Genomic DNA, 10471 nt, shown 5'->3' with positions numbered 1-10471 from the left:
AAGGCTGTGTGAAGGCATGGGGAGAGGGGAGGTTGGGATGCAGTGGTTCTCGACCTGTGTGTACCAGCACCAAGCAGAGGCAGCCTGCTGCTGGGTCCCACTGCCAGTTCCCGATTTGTCAGGAACTTCCATTTTTAGCAATTTCCAGGTGATGCAAAGCCTGCCGGTGTAGGGCCGGGGGACTGGGACAGAAGGAAAGGCCTGGATCTAAGATAAACCCACCCAGCTACTTTTATTGCAACTTAACACTAAATATGATAAGGTATGTAATTGTCAAAGTCCAGTCAGGAAACATGGTAAGCCCAACCTGTGTAATTGTTCAATATCAACCATAATAGATACTATAACAGCAGTATGCAATTGTTTTCCACATCTGGGAGAAATTGGTTACAAGACTCCCCATAGGTATCAAAACTGTCCATCACACAAATTGGCACATTTGTATATAACCTACATACAGCCTTCATTTCTATTTATAATGCATAATACAATGTGAATACCGTGTAAACAGTTGTATATTGTATTGCTTAGGGAATAATGAGAAGTCTGTGTTCAGTACAGATGCAATTCATTTACTAAGATTTTTCAGTCTCCATCTGGTAGAGTCTGAAGATGTAGAACTCAGATACAAAGGGGCAACTGTACCACAAGATGAGTAAACGATGAGCAACACTAAATTTACTCTGTTCACAGTTCTAGAGACCAAGCAGTTCAATAACAAGGGCCCCCACTGTCCAGCAATGTCAGGGAGCCTTAGAACCCCACCCGCAGAGATGGGTCCTAGCTCCCAAAGCAATTCACCCACACACACTTGACACAACTCCAGGGGTTCCTTTCCTCTCAGCAGCCACTCACTCTAGCACCTGCCTCTCCTGGACAAGATGCCAACTTAACGCTAAAAGGATCCCAGGTGTCCTACCTGCACTCCAACTACCCCTTATATCATTCTAAGGACTTAGCATGGTGGCACAGGCCCGTAATGACAGCACTTGGGAAACAGAAGCAGGATAGAAAGTTTAAGGCCATTCTGGGCTACACAGAAAGAGAACTTGTCAAAAGAGGAGGGGGGGGAAGGGAGAAGGAAAAATTCTTATACACCCCTATTTCAAATTTACTTTGAACATTTAAACATATTTCCCCAATTTCCTCCAGCCTGCTTATTTGATGGACTCTACTTGGGATGATTTAACATAGAGCCAGTGTGTGGTCAAAAGTATACTTCTACGACCCTGCCCATAGAGGCCCGCTCAGCTAGCATCTGGCCATAATCAGTGTAATCAATGCCTCAGGAGCAAACCATTCTCAGAACTCATTCTGTAGATACAGTGCTATGGTTTGGAGATGCTTGAAGGGTTTCTCCCAACCTTTGTGTGTTAAAGACATGGTCCTCGGGGTGGCAGTGGGAGGTGGTGCCTACTAAGAGGTTCTTGGTCATTGGTGGGAAGGATGCCTAAGGAAAGGACCCAGAGATCCCAGTCTCTGGCTTCCTGTTTTTACAATGTGTGCTCCCAACATATCTGCTGTGAGGTGACATAAACGAGATGGTCCCTTGCAAAGCCTGCACCATGTATTTGGCCCTTCAGCCTCCAAAGCTGTTTCTTTCAAAGTTAGTATATCTTGGGGCTGGAGAGATGGCTCAGCATTGGCTGCTCTTGCAGAGGACATGGATTCAGTTCCCAGCACCCAGATGGCAGCTTTCAACCATCCATAACTCCAGTTCCAGGGAATCCGACGCCCTCTTCTGGCCTCCCCAGGCATTGCATGACTTGGTGCCCTTAACATAAATGTAGGCAAAACACTTGTTTGCCTCAAGTATTTTCTTATGGTAATGAAAAGACTGCTGAGCATATTGAATGTGACTTATTTTCCAAGTTCCCAGCCCACTCCCTACTGGACACAAGAATATTTCCAAAATATGCTCTTTTTCAAGGGATATAAGCCATTAAAAATAGTTACTGTACAGACTATAGTCCCAATGCCATCACCTCTCAGTTTATGGCTGTAGCAAGCTATTTAACCTTTGTGCCTCCCTCTCCTCATCTGTTAAATGGAACAACTTCCTCAATTATGTCACTACAGGCACTTGGCCTGCTCTGGTGTTCTAGTTTCTTTTCAATTACTGTGACAAAACACTCTGACCAATACCAACTTGGGGCCAGGGTTTATTTGGCTTACATCTCCTGGGTCACAGTTCATCAGGGAGCCCAAGGCAGGAACTCAGGGCAGGACCCTGGAGGCAGGAGCTGAAGTACAGGCCACGGAGGAACACCGCTTACTGGCTTGCTCCCCTGGCCCCTGCTCAGCTTGCTTTCTTATACAATACAGGACCACCTGCCCAGGGGTGGCACCACCCACAGTAGACTGGGCCCTCTCACATCACTCAACAATCAAGAAAATGCCCCACAGACATGGCCACAGGCCAGCCCAATGGAGGCAATTCCCCAGTCAAGGCTCCCTCAGCCCAGGTGTGTCAAGTTGACAACTAAATCTTTCAAGCACATCTGGTAAATGTTATCAACCTGAGTTTGTTTTGGGACATTAAACCCAGATCCAGACATGTGCTCCACCACTGAGATACATCCCGACCCACCTGATACTAAACACGAGTCATTTGCCTACAGCAATGACAATGTACCAACTGCAGGAAGGAGAGACACGGGCACACACTGTCAATGTACCATTTTATTCCTTATAAAATATATTTCATATCATTGCTGTAAAAACATTACATTTCACATTTTTTTAAAAAAAATCTTAACAGTAAAAATAATACTTGGAAGACAGCAGGGGAGAAGGGGCAGTAAGACAAATTCACAGATGGGATTTTTCTCCCTTTTTATTTTGTTTTTATTTTTATTTATTTACTTTTTTGCCCCTGATAAAGTCAGAACCTGGGATGACCAGAAAGCAACAGAACAAATGTCTTTCACCAAGTCCGTCAACACGTCCAATTTTAGATTGTCCTCTGAAGTCCAGCTCCGGACTTGCTGTGACAAAGCAGCCACTCACTACTCCTACAACTGTCTTAAGGGCCATGTTGCTTTCAGGACCGGGTTAAAAGCCACATCTAAGCTATGTTAAGAGTGTCCTTTGGCCTTGCACCTGAGACTTTGGCCAGCCACGGACAGTATTCCCTGAACCCTCAGCTCTGAGTGAGCATGGTGCGGATTATCACTGAGGCCGTTCCCAACACGGCACCAATTCTAAGGGAACCCCAAGAAGTTCTCTGAGTAAGAGGAACATGGATGGACAGTTTCCCAAGATAACTGTTGCAAACTGGGTCCTGTTGGGTTTCAAAAGCATGCCTGTGGCACTTTTACCCAGTCAGATTGTACCCATGGGGCTGGGAGGCAGGGAAGCAGAGACGAAGGAAGTGGGCCTGACGGCTGGGTGTACTCACAAGTACCCTGGCCCTCCAAGCCCAAGGCCAGGTCACAAGTCAAGAACTAACACTAAAGTATCAAGATGAAGGACCAGAGACAGAGGCCAGAAGGGAGAGGGGACAGATGCAGATGGGGAAGGAAGGCTGCACGGAAACAACCAAACAGAAGTAAAACTCCCTCGGTTTTTAAAGTGTCCCACCTATTCCTGTTTCCTCTGTTCCTTTTCTCCCCGGCACATCAATGGCAGAGGAAATCTGCCTCACATGGAGAAAATCATTATAGTCAGTTATGTCTGCAGGCTGCAAACCAAGACCCAGATTAAAACACCCTGTGCTGAAGTGGAGGCTCAGCCCAAACTGGGATCAAGACATGGAGTGAAGAGCCTCCTGACAGGGGCCCTACAAGTTCAGAAACTCCCTCTCTACACCTCTCCCTCTCTAATAAGATCTGAAGCTGAGCATCATGGGAAGTAAGCAGAGAAAAGAGTAAGAGCCGCTGCCATCTCTTAATTCTCCATGAGGACGAAGAGACGGAAGAGCCCAGGGCCACCTCTGGCTGCCCTCATTTTCTTATAAAAACATACCCTTATCAAAGACACCTAGGCCTGCATGTCTGTCCTTTCACTCTGCAGCCTGGGCCACCACACCCTTCCCATCACATCTCTCCTCTACTCCTGGGTTTTCCAACACTCAATACTCAGTGTGTCTCAGACTGAAAATGGGTACTTCCCATATGATGCCACTAATGGCACACCAATGGCCAAGAGCTTTTACTTGAAACCAAGAGGATGGTCTCCATGGCAATCAGAGTTAGACACTGCTGTTCAGTCCCAGGAGACGTGGTCTGGTGGCGCTCCCTGACATCTGGGACATCAGTCCAAGATGGCTGGGACTTAGAGGACATGTTCAGCAGGCCCAGAGGCAACACTAGCAGAGTTGTGCTTAGAAAGCCGAGGTTCTAAGAAACCGGGCCCTGCCTTCAGAGAGCACATTACCCAGCCCTCACTCACCCCCTCTTGGCATTGGCAGTAAGCGCCCTAAACCTCCCTTCACAGCAAGACCAGCTTTGCTTGTGGAGCTCAACATAGCCCCATCTCCCTTCAATCCCTGGTCTCTAGAAACAAGGGCTGAAATGCCAGGGGCCACTAACCTACCTCATGCCTTCCACCTGGATTCTCTCAGCTGACTCACTCCACCAAGGATTCTCCTTAACCCTCCTCTTCCTGCCTCCTGCAGAAAGTGAAAACTGGGAAGTCCCCAGGGAAGCCAGGAGAACCCAGGAGCCTGCGAGGATCTCCCAGGACCACCCTAGAGAGGGCTGGCTTCATCAGCAAAGTGTCCAGCGCAGACAAGAGGATCAGGATCCCTAGCATCTCCATGACACTTCAGTGGGGAGAACCCTCAGGAGGAGCTTACTCAGTTAAGACTGGAGTTTCCAGAGATCCTCCACATTTCCTCCCAGAGCCAGAAGGATGCTCAAGGTAGTGTTTCAAGGCCATATTTCTCAAAGTGAATTCATATTAGCCTTTCGGTTCAGCTATTTAGGGACATTCTTTAAAACCCTATGAGTCTGGGCTTTGAGAAGAAGCCATGTCATACTGATTGGCATGCAACCGAACACCTTAGGGAACCCAGATTCTAAAGTTGTCACCGTGAAGGGGTGTTCCTCTTCAATCCCCAGAAGTTGCTCAAACAGAAGAAAAATCACACCTTAGCACACATACCCACTCTCCCACCCCACCCTCTGGGTCATTCATCTGCTGCAGTTTTTGTTTTTTTTCCTAAGAAAAGGAAATTCATATTGCTCAGTCCATTCTGGAAGAGTTCAAAGAACAAAGGATTCACCAGCTCAGGAGAAAGGAGCAAGCAGTCCTGTCCCTATCTTTGAGGCATATATACTAGTCTCCTAGAAGCCAGGAGGTGGGAGAGGGAGGTTGAGTGATTCTTTGGTCTCTGGTTCACTGTAGAACACCCTTGGTCAATTTTGGCTCTCTCCTATTTTAGGGGGAAAAATATTTTCATTTCTTTTTTTTAAAAAAATAAAACGCTCCCACAAGGGGAAAAAAGTGTTTTTAAGTGTTACACCTTAGCCAACAGAGCCCCAGCTGCCCGGATCCACTCTGCGTCAGTGTTCTGCTGGTGGCTGCAGGCCTGGGGGCCTCCCTGCTGCCGGTCACGGTCACGGGAAAGGAGCAGGGTGGGTAACGGCTGCTCAGTCCAGGAAGCGCTGGCAGGCCTTCTTCCACCTGCAGGCTGTGCACCACTGGTCCCGGTGCTCGATGCCATACACCTTACGGCACTTCTTGGCCTCGCCACGAGCTTTCCTGCCAAAGAATGGAATGAGGGCAGCGTCACACACCAGCAGATAGACCTTGGTAATAGCCAAGCATGAGGCCAGCAACCAAGCAGGCGTTGGATAGGGTGGCTCCTGACAAAAACCAGTGGCTCCCACAGCGAGCGAGTCAGGAGTTGGCTTTGCCAGTGTGGCCTCTGTGTGCGCACTGACCCTGGTGACCATAGCTGAGTAGATTCAGGGTCCACATCAGCAGTGCAGATGGGGGCTGGGACCACAAGGTTGAAGATGACAGCAGATGGCTCACCTGGTGCTGCTCTGAGCCCGGGGTGGAGAGGTGACAATCAGGTGAGACTTTGCTGCTGGTGGCGGTTGCTGCGGCTCACTGAAGCTGAGTGACCGGCTCCGGACCTGGGTATGGGGAGCCCAGCACAGGCTGTGAGCATGAGGGCCTCCTCGGGCCAGCTGGTCACAGTCCCCAAACCTTGCCATGCCTCACTGGGCCCCAGAGCAGGTGTTGGTGTGGGAGACCATACAGCCTCTTCAAGAAGGGCTTCTAGGCAGACAGGGCTCTGGGCAGCCAAGCCAGGTCAGGGGCCAAGTGCAGGGCAGTGAGATGAAGCAGGGGCCAGAGACGTGAGCCACCCTTAAGGCTCCAAGGGATTTACACGGAGCCACTGTACAAGGGTCAAAAGGAGGCATTATACAGCCTTGACGACACCTCCTGTCAACTAGGCTGCAGTGGGTGCCACCTCTCTGTGACAGACATGTGAAACTAAAGCCCACCTTGTGTGGTTCTAACGCCTTCCCCTTTATCTTAGCTCAGTCAAGGGTACTAGTCCAGGGTGGCCTGAGACCTCTGGTCCATCCCATGTGGCCTCCACATGCTCCTAACATCTTTCTTACAGTTTTCACTTGACAGCCCCACACTCCCTCTCTTCTTTTCCTGGGGGCATTAAAATTCTAATAAGCATTCATGGAGACCCACTACTATTCAGGGAGTCAGGTCTTAGCCAGCAAATTTCTAAGCAAGAAAACTGCTTGACCCTGACTCCTCTGGGAGTATCCTAGCTTCTGAGAAGGACAGTGGCCAGATAGACAGAGAAGGACACAGAGTGATCTCCATCAAGTTCAGGGGTAGAGACAGATAACACCAGCCACATGCCGTGTACTAATGACACGGTCCCACAATCCTGGGCATATATGCAAGAGATCTGGGGTGTTGAGACATACACTCACCGGAGAGAGAGGGGAGGTGGTGGTGGGGGCAGCAGCCCAGCTGATGCTGGTATAGATGTGGGGGGAGACAGGGATCTGGAAGGACGGCAGAGCCTGCAGAGACAAGAGCATGTCAGCCTGGCCTCTAGCTAAGAATGCATCTGTCTGGGTCCCAGTAACTTCCCATTTGCCACAGAAGGCTTATGTTCCTATGTGAGATGACTGAAAAATACCAGACTCTGAGACAGATTTTCCCATGAGCAGAATCACAGCATCTAACCCTTGAATATAGCCTCCTTCGGGTGAGACTCCAATCGAACTTTGCAACCCTCCTCTCAGGGCTGGTTACTTGCCAGCCCCATGGCTTAATCCTTGCAGGGTGTGCCAGACTGGAACACCTACCGAGAACACTGCCTCAGGCAACTGCCAAAAAAAAGTTCAAAGCCTTCTGAGTCTGAGTAATCTTAAAGGAAAATGACAGCCCTGCCAAGCACCTCCTCAGAAGTAGGGACAGAGGCAGAGATGTCTGGCTGAGATCTATGTGTAACAGTGCCAGCCACACTGTCCAGACACCACAGAGTCAACTAGGGCTGGACATAGGCCAAAGATGAATTAAGTGGTCACTAATTCTAACAAGGACAGCCTACTTCTTTGATAAAGGTTTTCTGACTGAAAGCACTACTGTTTTGTTTTTGTTTTGTTCTGTTTGAGATACAGTCTTAAGGCTGGTCCTGAACTCTCCATCCCCCCCGTTCTACCTCCCCAGTGCTGGCAGTACCAGCATGCACCAGTGGCAAAAATTTAACACGACTTTTTAATTACTAACTTGCAAACTGCTCAAGAGTCTGATAAGAGCCAAACTGTAAGCAGAGAAAGGACTTTAAAGCCAGCGTGTAGGAGCATGAATCTACTGTGCAGGGTGACGGTCATCCTACCTGACATCTCCTGCCCCCATGGACAACTTTCCCAACCACATGAGCCTAATGGCACGGTGCCCTAGGGCCTGCAGTGCCTTCTTCACACTTCTCCAGGAGGCGGTACTTTGGCAACTTGCAATCAGTCCCAGCTGAACCCTCACTCCTCTCTTCAGCTCCCCATGCACTCTTCAAGGGCAGAACTGTGTCCTACTCTTTCTGAAAAGCTTACCTGACCCAGTGTTTGACACCTATAAAGAACTCAAAACTGGACTGTTCAACGTAATGCAATTCTATGAGCTGAAGACTTGCCTGGGAAGGCCTGTAACCTGCAGGATTCCAACATCTCTTTCAGCTAGTGAGGTGGCAACCCCCAGCCCAAGCCCATGCACTTGGCATCTGGCTAGATTTCTCTATCTACTGAGCATGGCAGCAGTTTCTGTTCCCTTCTTTTCCTGATTTTTGTGTTTTGTTTTGAGACAGAGTTTAAAACATCCCAGGCTGGCTTCAAAGTCCCTATATAGGCAAGGATGACCTTAAACTTCTATTTGTCCTGTCTCCTCTCTACCGTCCAAGTACTGGGACTGCAGATGTGCACCACCACACCTAGTTTATACAGTGTTAAGGACTGAACCCAGGGCCTTGTGCCAGGCAAGCTTCCACCAACTGGGCTACATCCCCAGCCTTCCCTTTCTTGTAGAAGATTATCAACTTGGCCAAAGGGCTCAGTCTTCAGTCAGGGTAGTCACAGACCTGTGATATGAAGACCAGAGACCACCGAGATGCCAGAATGGCAGCCCCCCCATGTACGCCTGCTCCATACCTGGTAAGCGTGGTCAGCCTGAATGTGCCAGAAGGAGCCAGGAGCTGACTTGCTGAGTGCAACTGAGGGCAGGGAAGACTCCACGCTGGGGTGTTCTGGGCCAGAGGACTGGACTTTGGGTGGAGGCAGTGAAAGAGCAGCAGGGGACGAGCCGGTCACACGAGAGGTGGTCACTGGCTCAGTGGTGGGTGTCCCGGCGGTGGGAGGCCCAGCCACAGCAGAGTCTTCCTTCATCTGCATTTCTGTGTAGTAGAAATCCTCCTCCCGCTTGAACTGATCAGAGTCCACAGTGTCCCTGTGTGGAACGGACATGGCCATCATTAAAAACATGATCAGAGTCCAGAGTGTCCCTGTGTGGAACGGACACAGCCATCATCAAAAAGACGCTGTCTTGGTTTCAAGCCAGAGAAAGGTGAGGAGTGCTTGGGTCCACCTAGGAAGTCAGGGAAGGTGCCCAAGAGAAGACCCAGAGCCCTGCTTTCTGTGGGTACCACAAGGGACTAGAGCCTGCACATCTGTTGCAGTTGTAGAGTCTTCCCTGGCATGAAGGTTCACACACTCACCAGAACATGTGTGAAGACCAACTCAACCCTGCCACAAGCCTTCCTGGTAGTCCACCTGCCCACAGCACACTCCCAAAGCCTGTGAGGCAGCTCCTGCCACAGCAGCTGCCCAGAGATGAGGCCCTCACATCAGCACTGTTGCTGATGGAGACCTAACTCTCTATTGGGGGGTGGTGGGGGGGACCATGGAAAACAGGAACAGAACTTGTCCTCTGTAAGTCTTGGCCATGGAATCTCACCAGTGACTAAATGGAACCATCCTAGTTCCACCCAGAACTGAAGTATTTTGCTTCCTATACTAGGCAGGAAGATGCACTGACAAGATAAAAGAGCTCCTTCCCCATCAACAGCCTCAATACTAACTGCCATGTGAAGGCCTCCCTGCCTGATGAAGTCATTGCCCCAACAGTGACCCGGAAGGGAGATTAAACAGTGTTTTTAGCAAGCGATTTCACTGGAAACACTCTGGACTATGGGTCCTGAGGAGTTAGCAGGGTAGAGGCACAGCTAAATGGCACTCTAGGCAAGAGGCCCTAAGCTCTGTACCTACCCCAGATGGAGAGCTTTGACGTGTCGTTTGATGCCCACGATTGAGCGCAGAACTTTGCCACAGCTGGGCCATAGGCACTTGTACATCACCTTCACGGAGTTCTAGGGGAAAAGAAGTCTGGGTGACTTGTGTGCAGCCCTCTGCTGGCCTCTCTCATCTCACTTGGTGGGGACTTCTGCTAGCTGCCATCTTTGGCCAGACCTAAAAGGCTCTAGGGAAGGAACTCTCATGGAGCAGAGAAACGCACGCAAAAGAGCCCAAAAGGGTGGCCCTGGTGGCTACATAAGAAAGCCGGACATAGTGACACACACGTGTAATACCAATGCCAGGGAGCCAGGCACAGGTGGATCCCTGAGGTTCAGTGGCCAGTCTGCCTAGACTACCTGGTAAAGTTCAGGCCAATGAGACATCCTAAAACTTGGCATGACGGTACACACATTCAGTCTAGACTACCTGGTAAAGTTCAGGCCAGTGAGACATCCTAAAACTTGGCATGACGGTACACACATTCAGTCCCAGCACTCAGGAGGTAGAGGGGGCGGATCTCTATGAGATCGAGGCCAGCCTAGCCTACATAGTAAGTTCCAGTCCAGCTGGGGCTACAGAGAGACCCTGTCTCAAACACACACACACACACACACACACACACACACGCACACACACACACACCAAGATGAACAGCACCCAAGGATAGCACTCAAGGTTGATCTCTGTCCTCCATATACACA

The 10471-nt window shown here is 49.8% G+C and overlaps 1 protein-coding gene across 1 annotated transcript in view; it reads right to left on the bottom strand.

Annotated features, from left to right (window-relative positions):
- Positions 1–5419: 5419 nt before the first annotated feature.
- Znf395 (zinc finger protein 395) overlaps positions 5420–10471 on the bottom strand; it is a 53476-nt gene continuing 48424 nt past the window's right edge. The window contains exons 6-10 of the mRNA XM_008828132.3: positions 9744–9844; positions 8631–8925; positions 6915–7007; positions 5983–6086; positions 5420–5706 (exon numbers count right to left, since the gene is read on the bottom strand). Coding sequence (XP_008826354.1) covers positions 5595–5706; positions 5983–6086; positions 6915–7007; positions 8631–8925; positions 9744–9844 — 705 coding nt within the window. The 3' untranslated portion in view covers positions 5420–5594. The remainder of the gene's footprint in view (positions 5707–5982; positions 6087–6914; positions 7008–8630; positions 8926–9743; positions 9845–10471) is intronic.

This window comes from Nannospalax galili, unplaced genomic scaffold (assembly GCF_000622305.1).
Source record: "Nannospalax galili isolate Female #2095 unplaced genomic scaffold, S.galili_v1.0 scaffold612, whole genome shotgun sequence".
In the NCBI taxonomy this organism is placed as follows: Eukaryota; Metazoa; Chordata; class Mammalia; order Rodentia; family Spalacidae; genus Nannospalax; species Nannospalax galili.
The sequence above is the reverse complement of the archived record's forward strand: the minus strand, read 5'-3'. Positions and strand labels throughout refer to the sequence as shown.